General features: G+C 44.5%; 1 protein-coding gene across 1 annotated transcript; it reads right to left on the bottom strand.

Annotated features, from left to right (window-relative positions):
- Positions 1-2168: 2168 nt before the first annotated feature.
- Positions 2169-16990, bottom strand: sbk1 (SH3 domain binding kinase 1). The gene is made up of 4 exons (XM_047609925.1): positions 16208-16990; positions 8180-8421; positions 6839-7041; positions 2169-6403 (listed from the first exon to the last, which is right to left on the bottom strand). The coding sequence occupies exons 1-4, from the start codon at positions 16243-16245 to the stop codon at positions 5573-5575; spliced, it is 1314 nt and encodes a 437-aa protein (XP_047465881.1). The 5' UTR covers positions 16246-16990; the 3' UTR covers positions 2169-5572.
- Between the last annotated feature and the right edge of the window lie 1915 nt (positions 16991-18905).

The raw sequence follows: 18905 nt of genomic DNA on the forward strand, positions 1-18905 counted from the left end.
AGAGCTGACAAGACAAGGAGAATCTGAAAGGCATGAGGTGTCACTTGTTTGAGCTACAACTTTTAGCATTAAGCTGTAGGTTTGTTTTTAATGTTAAACCATCCGGCTACACTTGCAGGAGCACCTGAATTATTTATTTTTCACTTTGATTCATACACCCCTGTGAAGCTGCAGAGATTTTGCAGCTTCTTCTTTTTTTCTGCCAAACATATCATGCTGTGATGACATGAAGACAAGGGTATGACATCTTTCCGGGCAAATTTTGTTGTTTGTTGAAGTGTGATGTTGAAGACGTTTTAACCTGGTAGCAATCAGTTGGGATATGCTGACATGAACAGGGACGACGAGCGGTCTCCCTCTCAGTCACACAGTCACCTCCTGTTACCGACATTAGCCCTTGCTGAGAGGACATAACCAAACACGATTTAAAACTTGATCTCAGGGAGACAGCTGCATCCAGGGAGATCACTTTCTGAGCTCTCCATGCTCCTGGACCACCTAGTGAAGGCTTAACATCCAGCCTCCTCCTGGGCTGGAAATTAGTTTAGTACAGCTAGCAGCCTGAGGAATAATCCTTTTGGTCCCGTAAAAAGGATCAGTTCAGACCATTTGGAATAGTACTACACCTGTCATGAATAACATTAAAACCACTGCCTTGAGAAATAAATAACTTTGACCATCTTGTCACAATTCAGTGTTGTGCTGTAAACTTTTGGACCTGATGTTCACTCATGTGGTTGTTACTTAGACATGTAGCACCCACCTAGACCAGACCAAGCACCCACACCCGATAGCGATGACACTCCTTGATGGCAGCAGCCACCACCAGCAGGATGCAACCTGACACAGACACACACATATATGCTGTCTGTATGTGGACCTTTTAGCTCACATGAGTTCATAACAAGTCAAAATAGGTCACGATAAGTGCGACATTGCGTTACATTTTTTGGCATCTCGCTTGACCTCACTTCCTCTTGACCTTCTCACCTCCATTCAATGTAAAAGTAAGATGTAAGTAGGGGAAAGCTCCTTTCCACCAGCTCCACGCTCACATGCACAGAACCGCCGTGAGCATGGACTGTAAAAGTTGTTGTCACCCCACATTCGCTGTGACATGCTCTTAGGGTTTCACTCTGTTTGCGTGTCTCCTTCTGCGAAGAATATTTGCCAATGAACCAACAAAAGTGATCACTGAGTCTGAATCATTACTAACTCCTCAACAACCCCCATGACACCTGGCCTCCAAATTCACTAGATCCTAAACTGATCAAGTATCTGTGGGATGATCCACAGAGGCCCCTCACCTGAGCCCATAGGACTCAAAGACCCCCACTAACAAAATTCTGTTACCAGATACCACAGGACACCCTCGGAAGATCCATGTCCATTCTCACACATGGGCACATGGCAGACCTACACAATATTAGGAAGGTGGTCATATTGTTATGCCTGATTGGTGTATGTTTTTAAAAATGTAGGTATTTCGTCTTCCAGATAGTGGAAAGAGGGACAACCCCAACAGTAATACATTCTGAGGAACTCTTAACAGACCAGGTCCAGTGCTGCCTGTATTAAATCAGTCCAGAGGGTTAATGCAATCAGTACCTTTACGCTGGCACTAGGCTGCTGTGGCCCTTTAAGGGCAGAGAACAGACTATCACAAAGGACAAGCTTCCACTCACTACACAAGCCCAGAGTGTCATGGCTGACCTTTCCTTTCTCTTGCACCGTCCGAACTGATTAGCTTTCCTCTGTGGCAGATACACCGCCGCTTGCCGCTACTGTCTAAGCCCAGCTTGATAACAACTTCAGCCAACTCTTCCACTTTGACGCAATAGCCGAGATGCAGCATGAAGGGACAGCGGGCCGATAACAGTTCTCATCTGAAGTGCCACATTTTAACCGTCCTTGAACTAATTTTGGTCTGCGAGGGCAGCAGATAACGCCTATCTACAGATGTGTTAATTGGGCTTTTTCAGAAGAAAGCCAGCATATTAAAGTTGTCTGGGGGCTCGCTGGCAAAAGCCAAAGCCTTAGGAAATCACATGTGACGCAAGCTGACCTTCATCTAATAGTCTGGGGACCACACAAAGCAGCGCTGAATTAGCTTTGCCTGTCCTGGCAGAAAGAAATACCACTGTCAGAAACACCCAGGAGGCATGAGATATGGTGCATAAATTTATTTCAACATATATTAACATTTTGTTAAAGACACGATGCGTACAGTATTTACATTAGATTCTACAACAAGATTTGCTGGCAAAAAAAACAACAAAAAAACAAAAACAAAAAACAAACAGATTTATCATTTGAACAGGGTAAACCGGGTAAGAGGAAGGCTTCTCTCTCAAGAGCTAAAATAACATTTGATACTTGACCATTAAACTCGATGATTCCATGAGAGACAACAGTTCACATTTCAACAACTGATAGTAGTCTAATGATGCTAATGACACAGCGTATGAAGCAGCTGCTCAGATCAGATCTTGGTGTCACTTGAGTTGCATCATGTAATAATCCATCTTGTCGTCTTAAGTTTCACGATGTTGCGTTATGTTAAGGGGCGACACTACAGCTAAAAACTGGTAGTTGTGTTGTTCACATAAAATGTTTAATTTCAAGCTATTTTTCTTGTGTGACACGTCTTCTTTCAGATTATTTCAGAATTACATTTAGTTTTCTGCTCATTCTCTGTTGTAAATGTGTGATACAGTGTCTCATTTGCATATTTAAACATAACAATTGTAGGTTAAAATAGTGGTTTCTAATAAAAACAAATAAAATGTTCCATTTATAGCCTATATAATATAATTGTATTGTTCAATTGAATTACTTGTTAAACATATATCTCTATTGCCTGAAATCTCCATTTAAAGGTGACTTGCATTCACCAAACTTTCCAAAAAAAAGCATTCTTATCTATATTTTGAAGGTCTATACAGAGTTTAATGTATCACTCAAAGCCAGATATAATATAAAAATCTTTTAATATTTTGGCTATTGAAAGCCACTATTTTTCTGATTTACGGAGTGATATAATTAATCAACCCCTTAATAGCCTTCATTTAACAATAAAATGAAACTCGGTTTTGCACTTCATTTATTCAACGTTCAAATTTCGGTGCAGGAAATGTATGCAAATCAATGCAAATCTAACCAGATAACTCCTCATTTCCATGTTTAACCCTATAATTACAGAGAACCTGTAATTCAAAGAAGTACTTGTCTTAATGTAGGTAATCAGCTGGAGAGGTTCATGTCTATTAGTCGAAAAACGTACCCTATTCATCTGCAGTGTCTCCCCTTCGGTCACATTACGTTGTAACACCTTTTCATTATCTTATGCACACAGTCTCAAGGTCCATCTAATCCCCGTCCTTTTCTTTTATGTAGAGTCTAGACTGCCACACAGACAGAACAGGCAGGGCTAATTCACTTTCCACTACAATCTAATGAAGGATTACCTTTGGAGAAATCCCACTGGGCAGCCCGCACCTCAGCATACAATACATCCCTTGACAAGGCTTCAGCCACAATCAGGTCACCTTTTGCAGAACCATGAGCGAGAATGGAAAGAGAAAATGACAGGGTCGTCAGATGAGACCGGACTTGAAATGTTTATCTGCAGAAATGCGTCACCCAGTTTAACATGCTGTTGTGAGGAGCGGTGGATAACCGCGAGGGAGGTTGGTGACCAGTTGCATTTGGGCTCAATTAGACTTGATGTTCGAGGGGAGGACAGAAGCGGAACCCGAGGAACGCCGGTGCTGTCGCTATATCGGACGAGTGGGGAAATGAGGGAAGTGAAGACAAGCACACATTTGTGAGAACACATACAAACACATGCACCCGGCTGACATAAGAGTAACGCAATTCCGGCAAGAAGAAGAAGAACAGTAATGAGCATGAGCAGGGGAAGTGAGCGGGGAAGCGTCCACACTGTGCTTCCTAGATGCTTTCGTAATTAGCTGTATCTTGATGGAAGCTGAAGCTGTTCCCTGGTCAGGATCAATCAACCGTTCACCCTTCACACAGTGTCCGTGACTGACGCAAAGGTCATTCTTCCAGACAACGAACACCTGGGTTCTGCTGTTCAAGTCACGTGTCCGGATGAATTCCCAGAAACAAGACAATAAAACACAATTAAAAGTGGACAAGAGGGGGTGGAACATCATACAGTATTCTGAGAAGTGAGGGTTTTAAGGTGTCGACGAGCAAAGCAGCCGTCATTAGCTTCGGCTAAGTGAATGAAAGAGGAAGCATGATGATTTTACACAGGATAACATCATGGCGACAAGACACTGAAGCAATGGATGATATCTATTGACCAATTTGTCTGTCATAAAGAAAACTTGATCCGGTCCAGATAAAGAGGAGAACAGCAGCTGCTACAATGACATACGACATGATAGACTCTAGATTATATTTCTGTATATTTCATTTGTTGTAATAGACTGTACATTCTGTCATATTTTGTTGCTACATACAGTGCATCTGCCCGACAGTAACTGGAAAACCCTAAAACCCCATGTCTCCCTGTTGTAGAAAATGAGTACAGCTACATAGATGAACTACCTGATATCATGGTGCACTCCTAGAAATATCAAATTATTTACAATATATAGTCGTAGTTTTTTTGTCTTAGAGCTATCCTCCTTTACAAAAGATCTTGTGCTTGAGCTTTTGGAACACAAACATACACGTCCAAAACACACACAGCAGGTAGAAAAGAAAAAATAAAATAAAAACACATTTCTTCTCATCGTCTCTGTTCGCCCGACCCTTTCGCTCGGGAAAATGTACAATCCCTGTAGTTTTAAACTGCAAATGAATCTCATTGAGAGGAGTACAAATGCGTCTCCCAGCCACTCAATAGATTTCCATTAATAGTAAAACAGGGAATGACCCACTGAAGTGACCTGAGTTGATGCCTATCGCTGAGAATCTCAGTCTAGACACCTAAGATGTCCCATACAAACTGCTACATTGTTTTGTTTTCCTTTTTGTCTTTGTAATATTGGTATTACCACTAGTATAGTAATACTGCTATACTAATAACATCTTGAAATAGTCTACGACTAGTGACTAGTTTTATGCACTGGAAGTTGGCAGGGATTTTATATTTGTGTAAATTGCCTTCTGATCACGTGAACATTTGAATTTCCTGGATATTATCTTCTGGAATAAATAAACACTACAGTAAAGAGACTTGGAGTGAGTCTAACTATAGAATCATTAGCACCACCACAGTGTATGGGCAGAAAACACAAATGTCAGGATGGCAGAATGAGCTGCTTAGAGAGGCTTGATGGCTTCTCAGCTTGGGAAGCAGTCTTTGGTCACAAATCAAAACCAAAACAGCATTGAATGTCAGTGATAAGCTGTTCAAGCGTGTACCACTGATTGATGATGTCCATTTCCACAGCCTGGGATGGGATCCTGAGCTTCTCTGTCATGGATAAAGTACCTCTACTTCTGACTTGGTCCTCTGTGGTACTCGTTAACACCTCTTCAAAGCTCGCTATTACCGTGAAAAGCCATCCAGCTTCCAGCACTAACATTTGTGCAGTCACACGCAGATTTCAATGGCTGTCGCCATCACCATCTGACTTTTGTTCTTGTCTCGGCCTGGAGACTGGTGCTGTCCAGGCTCCTCTCTAGGAGACAACGGGTCAGAGAGGACACTACGTTTGAGTGGCGCTGGGCGAAGGCAGGAAGTCCCCGGGGGGGTGGAGGGCTCAGGGTGTCTGTGGGAGGAGGAACGTGACGAAGTGGAGGACGACGAGGAAGTGCAACTGCCCGTGCACACTCCTGAGCTTGACCTCTCACCTCTCTTCGCTCGGCAAGAGGCTCTGCGCCTGAGCTCACTCACCAGCTCATACTTGACAAAGCAAAAGACGTCCTTGACTCCACAGCGTTTTTCCGGGTCGGCGGCGAGCAGCCTCTGAAACATGCGCAGAGCATCATCAGTGAAGCGGCGCCACTGAGATGGGTACGTTCCCACAGGGCATCCCGCTTTCTGCCAGCGCCGAAACTCCTCGTAGAAGGCATCGGCCGGCAAGGCTGCCTCCCAGGGGAAGTTGCCCGTCAGCATACAGAAGACCAGCACGCCGAACGCCCACACATCCAGACTGGTGGTCACAAGAAAACCCTCGGAGCGGCTTGCGCGGCACACCTCCGGTGCTGTGTAGGGGATGGTGCCACTCACACGTTTTACACGGCAGCCAACGCGTCGGGTCATGCCAAAGTCAGCCAACTTGATGCGACGGCATTCGCGGTCGAACAAGAGCACGTTCTCAGGTTTGACATCTCGATGCACTAGGTTCTTGCTATGCATAAAGTCCAGGGCCAAGCCCAGCTGTTGCATGCAGCGTTTGACCATTTCCTCTGGCAGCCCCACCTAAAAAAAGTGTTGAGAGACAAAAAGAAAGAGTAAGAGGAAGTTTTATCATTAATGCAGTCAAGAGTTTCATGGTACACCTGTTACAGCACGGTTAAAAAAGTGTAGGTGTCACGTTGATTGGAGGTTTGGAGACTCAGAGTGAAAAGCTCCAAAAAGGAAAAGTGAAACTAAAGAGTGTCTATTCTGAGTTTCGCTGCAGCCATTTTTAATGAGTCTTCAGAAGAACCTTGAAGTCAAGAACTCCCTGCACATCAACTGGAATAGCACTAAAGCAAAGTGAGAGCTTTTCATGGAAAGAAAACCGGGACGAAGACAAGGGCCCAATCCCGGGAGAGCTTGTTAAAACTGCGGCGTTTGAACATTGTGACTGATTGGAGGAGGTCACACTAAGCGCGGCCGCGATTGGTGAAGGGAAGAATGATAGCTGATTACCTGCGGGGGTATGATGTCGAAAAGGTCCCCAGCGGGAGCATATTCTTGTCCAAACACATAGCTGTCCTCCGTCTCAAAGAGCACGTCCAGGACTTTGATGATGAAAGGGCTGCAGTTAAGTGAGCCCGTTAGACTGTATTCCCGCAGGAAACTTTTGAGCTTCGTCTTGTTCTTGGTAACAAACTTCAGCGCCATTTTGGTGCCTGCAAAAAAAAAAGAAAAATAATATTAAAATGCAGAACGCGAACAATTAAATGTGCGTGAACTGAACCTGTTCATCTCATCAGGACTGCCTACATTTTACAATTCAAAAGTGTCCTCCAAAAAGCACTGTGAAATTGGAAATGCAGCAGAGAGCGATTTCTCTTTGTGCCTGCTACGCTCATTCATATAAACATGTACAATGAATGAATCTCACCTCCACTACCCTCATAACCAGCTGTTCACAGTCACAGCTGGAGAAGCTCTTTAGTGCTCACACCGGCCATGGAGGCTCTCATTCTACTCTGCACCACTTAATAATGCTTAGTTATACGGCACTCAGACAGAGCCCGCAGAGCCCACTCACTAACCTTCAGTTTCCAACATGAAAAGATTAAACACTAAACCTAAAACGGATTTCTAACTGAAATATACACAGATCAGGCATAACATTATGACCACCTTCTTAATATTGTGTAGGTCTGCATTGTGCCTCCATAACACTCAAAGAATGAACATGGGCCTTCTGAGGGTGTCCTGTGGTGTCTGGTAACAGAATGTTGTTGGTGGGGGGCCTTTGGGTCCTGTAGGTTGAGGGGAGGAGCCTCTGTGGATCATCCCACGGATACTTTCAGTTTGGGATCTAGTGAATTTGGAGGCCAGGTCAACACCTTGCACTGTTCTTTGTGTTTTTGTTGTTTGTTTTTTTGAGTTGTTCCAACATTTTTGTATATGTGTGTGTGTGTGTCAGGCAACATCGTGTTGGGGATGGATGCTGCCATAGAGAAGTGTCATTGCTATGGGGGTGGGGGTACCTGGATCTAGATGGGTGGTAAATGTCTAAGTAACATCCATATGAATGCCAAGTGAAAAGATGGCCAATGTCATTTCCTTCTCCTGTGGTTTTAATGTTGTGGCTGATCGGTGTATTCATCAACACACTGTCTTAAGTCATACATTGATCACATTAAACTGGTTAATATTAAAAATGTGAGGCATGCTGGTGCAATTTGGATAGTGAAATCACAACAATCTGCTACCATTTTTATTAGGTGGTTGAGAGTCAAAACAAACAAATAACACATGGACAAGGGATGAAGAGCTTGACATGTTGGACCATCTGTGCATTGACCCACTCACCATGTGTCCTGTGTGCCACCAGGTCCACCTTGCCATATGTGCCCTTTCCCAGCTCGCGAATGTGCTCGTACTGTTTGGTTACATCTGCTGCTGACAGAGAGGTGATGGCCAGGGCCTGCATGTCCTCCACTGGAACCCCTCCGCAGTAGCCCATTTTGGACGTAGGGGAGCCCCCGCCACTGCCCACCCGTCCCGGCCCAGACGGTGAAAGTGACAGGCTCGCCTTGACGCTGTGGGGCAGACTGACGGGAGAGGAGAACACTGCTTAGAGTCAGGTTACAACAGTGATAGCTGGCGATTGTTGTCTGTACAGCACGTCCTAAAGGATGGATAAATCAGGAAGGCATTCATTTCCCGTGCAATCAATTCAGGGAGTGCATCAACAGGGAAGGGATGTTCAGTAAATGCATTGGACTTCCTGCTGTGGCTCTAGATCACTCTGGCCAGCTTTCAGATATGGCTGTTCTCAGACAGCACTTACTGACGGACGGCTATTGGAAAATCAATAAGACCAGGTAGCAGGGCTAAGGAATGGAAACAAACTGACAAAGCTGACCGTGTCAATGCGCTGGCAAGACATGCCACAGATGATATGTGGCCACTCTCCACCGATTATACTGAACATATAAATTTTTCATGCAGTTCAAAGAGCTAAGTTTGTCGAATTGCTGAAGCGGAAAGATAAAATAGTGCAACACAGAAGTGATTGCTGATTTTAAAGAAACTGGGAAATAGGTCACTGATCCCGTGAGGCTCAAAGTATAGCTGATTTAATTGCAAGCTCAGATGGAGTGACGTTAAACACATGACACACTCAAAGCTGACAAATTAAATATCAGTTCTATCAGTCAGTACGTTCACATTAAAACAAATTATTTCCTTAATCCAACTTTAACTGGACAACTTAAATGCATGTAAACAGGTTCCTCCAACTAAAATCTCAGTTCTCCTTATCCGACTAAGACACCCAGATAATAATGCGATTACAAATCGTTTTTCTCTGGGATGTATACGCTTAATCAGACTTCAACTGGATAACGTGTGTGCACATGCTCCACAACCGCTGTGCTGGTGTATGACCTCAGTCGCAGAAGAAGAGGGCATCAGCGCACATCTTATCTGCTCCATAAAGTAGCGCGCACATTACGTATGAGATTAAAAAAGCTGTACTATTATCTGTCTTGTAGTTTGACATGCTGGTCTGCCACATGAACGACTCTTGTTTATTATAGGACGTATTAGGCCATATCAACCCACTGACAACACACATATCGCCACCTAGTGTGGAGGAGGAGAACATGTTCCCGTCAGTTATTGTTAATGACCGCATTCAGGAAGTGGAAACTTTGAGCATAGCTCGAATAAGCTGTGCATGTAAACGCACCGAGTAGTAAAATGATGGCAAAATGGAAGCAAAGCAAACTATTGAGCAAGCTGCACAAAATAAATCTCCTAACGAAACGAACCACATTAATGATCTTACTCCTTTGACCCCCCCCTTTCCTGCACACATAATCAATTTTAATCATCTAATCACGCGTGCATATACACAACGCTAATAGCATCAAATCAGCACAAACAATTTTGCTGATGGACTTTTTCATCCATCATCCAAACCAAAGCCTTTGTTCTTCCATCCCTGCAGCCAGTTTCTCAGCAGCTCTTGTCTAAACCAGGTTCAAAGCACCTAAACGAGAGCATCATAAAAAGCCTGTGCCGACTCAGCTCAGCGTTAAAGAGGAAAATGCTGAATTAATGCATAAACGCACAGCCGCACAGGAAGTTTTGCTCAGATACTTGGGAGGTGCGGGGAAGACTGTGGGAAGACTGGTGTCCCATAAGACTTGTGGGAAGACTAATAAATATAGTTGTTAAGGCACTGAACACTAAAATAGGATGCAGCCACTTTGTGTTCTTGGCTCAACGCTGTTTTTAAAAGAAAAAAAAATCGAAGCTGTAAATAGAAAGTGTGCCCTGAGTACCGTATGTGTCTCTGTAGATAACACTTGCTTCTTGATTTTATCACTACCGTGGAGATGGTTATGTAAGACTCTATGAATGTTGTAGCCAACTCATGCTGAGCGTGCTCACTGTACACAGCCTCCAGCGAGTCAACAAAAAAGTCGATCGCTGTCCAGAGCAGTCTGTGGTCCAGGTTTGGTGATTAAACGCTGAAACGGGACAGAGAGACAGGCAGACTGGAAGCACATTTCCTCTGACCGCCCACCCTGCGTGGCCCCACACCCTCGATCAGTGAGAGCGGAGCAGAGCAGAGCAGAGCGGAGGGAGCGCTTGTTTACTGGCCGCTCCTTCCAGTCGCTCTATGGGCACAATGTGCCACACTCCAGCACACAGACCCTAATCACATTACTCAGCTCCCACAAACACAGCTCCCCCTCCTCCATTTCCTTTGCAGAACTGGATTAAGAGTTCTACACTGTGATGAGTGCTTGGAGGACGGTCCTCTACGCAGCTGCAGTGATGCCATAAATGTGATCCAGAAAGTCCAGTGTAGTGCCTGGGAGGTGAGGGGATGCACATTTGTGGCTTGTGGGAGGTGATTGCATGTGGAAGTTTGGGAGGGGAGGCAGGGGTGGTATGGCGTATCAGTCACACGGTAAAACTTTATCAAAGGACCTTTGTGTAACTCTGAGACGGACCGGCTCTGAGCCTCAGCACAACTCAGAGTTCGTGTTTGACCACTGCCTCATGGCCCAATGATCTGTCATGCTGCCCTCTGCTCCTCTCCTGTCCTCTCAGGCTGCTAAAGACAGGCCAACACGTGCATGCTCCACATACTGATGAGGATTGGCTCCAGACACATTTTAATGTCTGGGGGATTTTAGCCAGTCTCGCTCAAGTGCAAATCTTTTAAAGACAGATCCCTGGCCCGGCTGCTTACTAAAGTATTGTTTACTGTTGTTGGAGGAATTACTGCAAGAACATCGTATAAATTTTGATGAAAAGTCATCTGACATTTCAGTCTGAAAACAAGCCTTTTTTCCCCTAATTCCTAAAAAGGTCTTTGCCTCAAAGCAACAATGCTTTCCAGGCATTAATTTCCCCACAAAAACAGATTGACAATTTCGCCCCATTTAGCAATTATCCAAACAGAGATGAAGACATCTGAGGTATAACCCTCTTAAAAACAGGCCATTTCCACAAAAAAAGGGAAAAAAAACATCCAGATTTACACCCTAATGACCAAAGTAATGGTTTGGAAACCTGTTTTTTGTGATTCCACGTGTCCCCACGTAACATTAAACTGCAGAAGCACCTGACCTTTTGTTCTATAAATGCCATGCCAGAGACGAGAGCAGAGGACAAACCGTGTGATACAACTGGAAACTGGACCTCTTGTCATAGCCTCAGTGGTGTGCTCACAGCACGTGCACTGCTTGATGCGCTCACAGCCTCTGAGCTCTTAGTCCTACTTTGGTTTTAGACCCGCAAGTGATGTGTCTCTAGAATTTGTCCATCAAATGGTCACATGTTCATGGTGAGATTTGAACAAGGACCAGTGGTTCCAGGGGACCCTACTGATTTGGATGATCCCCTGACCTTTCCTCTAATACCTTCATCTCAATCTCAATGCCAAATGCTGGCTCAATCTCCGTGACATTTGGTTCACCCATGCCCCCCTGTTGGCGTTTCACACAGTGCCATCGTCAGGTTAAAAATTTCCCTTTAAGACTTTGGTTCATGGCTAAATTCTTGCAATTACAGCATCGTTGACGCTAACGTCAACAAGTCATTAGCATAAGGAATCAGAGCTCGGGAGCAAACCGTCATGTTGACAGGGGACTCATCTGGGATAACAGTTGTGTATTCAGTGAGATGTTGCTAGTCTCAGTGTAAACTATATGAATGGTACAGTTGTGGGATCTGGCTGATTATTACACAAACACTTTATAGAGGGACGTTTAAAGAAGTAATACTGATTCACTTCTCAGAGATTAGTTTTATGAAAGGTGGAAATTTGACTCTCCAGCAAATGCATTTTATTGAATACATAGTATTTATCAGAGAGAAGGGGAATCAGAGTCTGCAGCTTTACAGGCACACGCTGTCCTTTTAAGTCGCCGTTTCTTCCTCCTCTCCTTTTTCTTTTTGCCTGTTCCTGAAAATGTAAACAAGAGACTAATGAAAGAAATAAATAGATTGCGGAGTCTGCTCCGCGTCTCTACCACTCTCCGTTACTAATGGACTGGTTGCTTTGCTCTCGGCAGAAGAGTCATTATGGAGGAGGACTGATCTCTTGTGTCCAATTTCCTGTCAAAATGCCCAACGTGCCTTGCTTCTTGGCCAAAGTGAGACCAGTGAGGAAAATGCAATGTGACTGGAAGGGTTTCTCTCACTGTCTGCCCAGAGCAAGCGTTAGAACAGTGGTTCCAAACCTGATGTCCGCAACCCCATGGTTGCGTCCAGAGATCAGGGGGCGAGTCAAAACTTGTCTGATCTGAGCTCACCATCCGTTTCCACCTGTTTCACCAGTCACCAGTTTTTAACCACTATTGCGTGTGTCTCATTAATGTGTATTTAAAGAAGTTTAAATTTGTGGGGGAAAATTTAAAGATTATATATAAAATGTCTAATCAACCAAACATTTAGCAATCCCTCCTGCAGTGCCTCCGCGGACCCCTAGGTGTAGCAGACCCTCTGTTGAAGACCTACGGTTTAAAGTATTCCGGCACCGTGCCAAATCTCCTTTGTGTGGAGTTCGATCGTGACTTAAAAGATGATTACATTTGCAGGATATTGTCAGGTTCAAGCAGCCAAGTGAGTTCATCTACCAATGGGATGAGAGTAAAGCAGCTCAGAGTTGTCAGACCTGGAAATTACTGCTTCCAAAATTTAAAAAAAATAGCTGCTGCATATATCTTAATGTTCACCAAACTGTGACGATATACCAAACTTATTTTTTCTCCTCCGAGTTAACCTGTAACTTCAACGCTATGATATCGAAAGTCTGAAATTTCCGAGTTGGAATGTAGAGTTTCCGAGTTTTAATTAAGACATCATATAAACTGGCGTTTTTTTCTTCTAAGTCACTGTTGTCAGAAAGATGGAGAGTAAATTTATGAAGACAATGTGTCCTAACTACAAACAAAGGACTTAAAAATATTAAAATAATAATAATAACTAGTATTAATTAGTTAGAACATCATCCACTGTTTTTTTGTATAAATTGAAACTGAATTAAATAGTTAAACTGCTAATGGAATAATTCCGTCCCTCCAGGAAACATGTTCAGGCTGTACGAGCTTTTCTTAGATACAAGTGGGGGGGCTCCAAGGAAAAAAGGTTGGGAACCACTGCATTAGAAGACATATAGAACAAATCTGTTTTTGTCTCTCTGTAGCTCATCCCTCGTTGTTTCGGTTTGAGTGGGTAAAATGAAAACACACATCATTTGATCAAATCTAAATGGGCTTCCCTGTGACAGGCAGTTGCAGTCAGGACACTCTGTTCTCCGTTTAAAAAAAAAGCTGAATCACCTCCTTCAGAGGCACAAACCATCGCATCCACTGAGTTCAGAACCTCCTGAGGTCAAAACCTCCTGCTGCGCTGTGATAGGTGAACCAACAGTCCGGGTCACAGACTCTCACTTTGACAAATCACCCACTCACAGCTCTGTCCAGCTGCCCATATGCAGGATCCCCGCTGGGACTGAGTGCTGTGTAACGTGCTTCTGGCTCGCCTCACTTCCACTTCCCTTCACACCATTCTGTCTCCCTCTCTCTCTCTCTCCTGTATGTAAAAACCCCATAGTGCGACCGCCTGCTGCTGGCGCAACCATTGGAAGTCAGTTCCCCCCTACGCGGTGACCTAAGACCCAGGAATGGATAACTCAATACTAAATGTTCCCAAACAGTGACTGAGAGTGGAGATTAGCTGCGAGCATTGATGCTACAAGGGCAACAAATGGCTATCAAAAAACAAAACAAAAAAAACAATCCCACTGTAGAATCTATCATTATCAGACTAGTATCAAGGCTGAAACATCGGCACAATAAGTTACCGTGGCACATGCTGTACCTAAACCCACCATTACAATCTCACAATCCAGCAGCCTCAAATCATAATTGGATGGCTTCATGAGATGAGGATGCGAAAGGAAGAGAGAGAAAGCAGCCCTTTGATGTCAAATGTGACTCTAATATGAGCTCAGTGAAATGGGGTCTAAATGATGGCGGTAGCTAATGATGTAACAGCAACACTAAGGAGAACATTGCTTTTATTTCTCTCAGGCCGTTTCTGCCCTCCGCCTCAAGGCAAGCGAACAGTGCATGGTGATTTGTTATCCTTTCTCATACACAATAGTCTCTAACCACAATCAATGCTGATTGCTGTGGCTGCCTTCAAGAAATCTGGCCCATCTCTCGCTAAACTCAGCTCCGCTTTGATTGCATGAAAGATTAGTATCAGGCGCTGTCTCATATTCGTGTGAGCAAAGAAACAAACAAAGAACAAAAAAAAAAAAAAAAACACAAGGACATGCCTAAATCAAACCAACAGAATAACCATGAGAAGAAGATGAGGAGGAAGAAGTACACAGTATTCAATCTGACTGACAGAGCTGCCATTAGACAGCTGCTCCCACTGAGATGATACCAAATTAGGAAGTAATCTGCAGGTATTTGTGCTATTTCTTTGTTTCCCCCCAGCAGGCTTCAGACATTTGAACAAGAGCATATGCTCGTGCTTCCTGTCCTCTATGCATCCTAATTCACAACGTTTGCCTCCTTTGTGTGCTCCATGCAGCCACGTTTTCCTACAACAACCAGTTGTGCAGCCCGACTGCGCCTGCTAAATCTGCTCATTTTACTTTAAGCTCATTTCTCCAGTATTAGTCACGTCCAATTCTTGGACACAGTTTTGTGGCTGTGTGAGGGGCTGCGATGAGTTCAGGCGCGTGCCTGCTGGGCTGGGCTGTCTGCTCCTGTTGTTTGATACAAAACCTTAAATTGCGGCTGTCTTATCTGTTTTCAGCAGGAGGAGCTCTGCTGGGTTTGTTTAGGACACATATTTGGACTCCCACAATGCTATTGTTGAATTCAGGAGGACGAATTTCATGCAAGACGTCTGGAACATGCTTATGAAGGAGGGCCCACTTGTTTCCCATTTAGAGATTTGCTTGCCAGTGGTCCATTACTGATCACCAATGTGAATGTGATTTGTTGCATATTAGAATTTCTATTTTATGTTTTATTTTTTGGTATAGCATAAAGCAGTGGCAGCCTTCAGTCTGTATGAGGTTTCAGGTCAGATCTCAGCCATTACTGCAGCTCCCAGTACAATGTTTGTAACAAAGGCATGCGAGCTGTCGTGTCTCGTTTAGAGTCCATTACCAGCCTCCAGGTTTGGCTTTTTGCAGGATTTGCGCTATCAGGTCAGCTGCTCATTTAAATGCATTAGGCGACATTAATGATGAGATAGGTTGTCACCTGTCTGCCCTGGACGAAGTATAAAAGGGCCATTAAAAAAGTGGAGCACACCGGATGCCCTCGCATCCATCTAGCGCAGCCTGAATAACAAAGGCAGAGTGGGAAACATCATCATCTTGGATTATGTGGGTGGGAATAAAAATTAAGTCTTAGCCCCATTAACACTGGTTATTATTAATTATATCCTAATGGTAAAGGAGGCTGTGGAGCTGTGCAATAACTGCTGACACTGACGCTTTAATGCTCCGCCTGGCTTGCAAATACAGATTGAATATTCATATATGAATATTGTGATTTGGGTCAAAGGTCAAAAAACGCAAAGCTATTCAGAATGTGATAATGATCAATAAGAGCATTTGTTAAAAACCGCTAAGTCAAAACAAGGAAACAATATTTGAAAAAATAAAGAGAGAAGGGTTTCTGTGTTTAATTGAATATTTGGGCCAAATATGAAACATCAATGAAACGTCAATTCCGTGTTTCTGTCTGTTTCCTTCCGTCCTTCCTCCCTCCTTTCTTCGCAGGCTGCTTGGTCTGACCTGGTTTCAGGCGCCCCAGGGTGCATCTAGGTGTTACTCACCTGCTGGCGACCTGTCTTTCTCCTCCATGGTCCTGCATCCGCTCGGCGCGCAGAGCTGCTGCGCACTGCTCACCGATCCGCTTGGTTCTACGAGAAACTGATGGACGGCTTGTTGTTATCAGTTATAGATGCAAAGAAGTCCGTGCATGTTTCCTAAAAAGATACAAATATATATATTTATATATATTTGCAGTTTCAAAGCTGACAGAGCTTGAGCGAGGTCCGCCGGTGCGCTTTTGTTCGCCGCTGTTGCCCCCAATGTGATGCTTGCCCTGGTTCTGGAGATGCTCTTCAGTTTGACACTTTCTTTGGAGGCGGATTAAATCAAAGCGGCAGCTGATGCTTGATGCTGAGATGAGGACACAGGCTGGGATCCCTCCTCTGAGCGACCACCGTCTCAACCTGTCAGGCAGCGGGAGGAGGGTGCGTGTTTATCTTTCGCTCCTCCAGTGGTCCGCATGACCCACTTCAGCACCACATACACACGGAGGCGAACCCATTCATTTGGATCCAGTCAGGGTTGGCTCGGGGAAGCTCTGCTCTCTGCAGCGTGCACAGACAAATCTGCATGTTCACACTCCCTCTCAACTCAGCTAGGCGTCCTGCTGTCATTGTCGCCAGGTCCGGCTGTTTTGTCCGTCGGTCCGGCGGGACTCTAGAGTAGGGGAGGGGGGCTTGTCTCAGATGTTGCTCCTCTGCTGGTCCTACCAGTCAGATCCCTCATTGTTCACCGTCTCCACCCTCTGGCAAACTAATAAGCTCACGTGTCCCGGGTCCTAGCGCCTGGACGCTCCCTTCAAATCGACATCCAACCTGGATGCATCCGGAGCATTTACTTTTGATTCATGCATTGAAGGAACAGGCTGCTCCACTCTTGCATAATTCAACAGCTTATGGCCTCAAGTGTGTTTACTTCACACGATGACTTTGCCAACTGTCCTTATTAGGTAACAGCAAGGCAAGACTTTCAATTAATTCACTGGCCTGTCAGCTCCCCATTTACTGTACATGTTTAACAACAGGCTTCCTGCCAGACAGACCAGACTGACTGCCTCCACATCACCATCAAACACACATTAGACGAGCCGGCTGGTTTATTTTCAGGGTGGTGACACGGATGTCTCCAAAGAAAATTTAGCAAAGATTGTGCTGATGAGCTACTTTCTGCCATCCTGGTCTCGTTTCAGTGCCCAGATGTCTCAGCAAATCAGGGAGTCATTTGCTTTGTCATTTGCTTTCTGTCCATTCTGTCTACTTTACTGTCTCATTTCGCCCAGATCATCCGATCAAAAGCGAGACACATGTCAGGTTCGGGCTGAAAGATAAGCTGTTGTGAAGCAGGCCAAGGTCAGAGGATGAATGGAGCTCATTCAGGGGAATATGATCTTTCGGTTTCCAGAAACAAAATCATTTGACCTGGGGTGTTATTATGCTTGTTTGGGGGAAATGCACGGATATTGAATAGCCGCCTCTTCAGCTCCTCTTTGAGATGACGAGTTGTCTCACAATCCAGTCGTTAGGTCAACAAGGCAACGAGAGTTTCCTCGGGGTGATCGTGGGAACAGAGCTGTCATAAATCATGGTGAAGGTCAAACACTGTGAGCTGACAGCAAAGAGCGGGACGGGTCAAGCTCACCGGGGGGGAAGATGCACCTCGGAGCTGTGAACAAATAGTTCTCCTCGCTCTTTTTCAAACACCAGACTCACGTCCTACTTTTTACTTTTACTGTGTCACCTAAAGTTTTCCACCTCTTGTTACAAGGGGGTGGCCTTGTTTTTTTTTTCTATGTTCTCAAATGTATCTGGCTGCACTGCAAACTGCATACTGGGGGGAATATTTATACTGATGATGGAGCTGAAGGGATGTGGTTTACTGCACTCAGATTTCACTTTATTTCACCCTGCTCTGTTCATACCAAAGGTTATAAAAATCACCCAAAAAGTTAATGGAGAACCGGGCTCAGCGACTCTGGCCTCGTTCAGACCTTCCATTAACACCCGTCCCGTCCAGTCCCAATTCCAAAATGATCAGCTTCAAGTACGAATGTGAACACACCCAGGACACACTCGAGATCTGATGACTCAGCAGTGTGGCAACACATCACTTCCTGGGACACACCAAGCACCGCCCACTCAGCAGGGCCCTAATATGTCATCCTTGCTGCTGCTGCTAACTTCCTAAATAATAAATGAACCTAAACAAGAATTAGCAAATGAAATGACTGAATATGAGACTAAGAGTGAGAAACAAAAGCTTCTGTACTTTTCTCCCAGTACAGACAATCAGATTGTCATCATGTTCTCTCTGACCAGCACGCAGTGAAGATTTTTCATACATGATTGGACCTGGGAGGAAACTGGAAATCTAAGTCAAGTAGCAGATGATGCACAAAATTCTATTTATTTACGTGATCATGCAGACAAGCTATGGTTCATTTTTTCCTGTCAGCAAGCCAACTGAATCTCTGGAAACTCTTGCCACATTTGCTTTGGTCAGCAGGAACTTAACTGTCCAGAATGAATTTCTATATATATTTATTTAGAGAACATGTTTGGCAAAGAAGTAAAGCTTTGCATTGAAATTAAGGAATACAAAGTTCTACCCCACCTTTGCGCTGCAACGGTCTGAATCTCCAGTGTAACTTTGTGTCTCATAATTGAGCTCTGCGCTGTCACATTAACCGGCCCCAACAGCCGA

This window comes from Mugil cephalus, chromosome 16, assembly GCF_022458985.1.
Source record: "Mugil cephalus isolate CIBA_MC_2020 chromosome 16, CIBA_Mcephalus_1.1, whole genome shotgun sequence".
Taxonomy (NCBI): domain Eukaryota; kingdom Metazoa; phylum Chordata; class Actinopteri; order Mugiliformes; family Mugilidae; genus Mugil; species Mugil cephalus.

Bases quoted from the DNA above. Each gene is read 5' to 3' on its own strand.
- sbk1 (XM_047609925.1), bottom strand. From the start codon at position 16,245: ATGCAGGACCATGGAGGAGAAAGACAGGTCGCCAGCAG. The intron at 8,422-16,207 runs GTGAGTAACACC...CTCTCCCGTCAG, and splicing joins GAAAGACAGGTCGCCAGCAG to TCTGCCCCACAGCGTCAAGG. The intron at 6,404-6,838 runs GTAATCAGCTAT...CACTTTTTTTAG, and splicing joins TCGACATCATACCCCCGCAG to GTGGGGCTGCCAGAGGAAAT.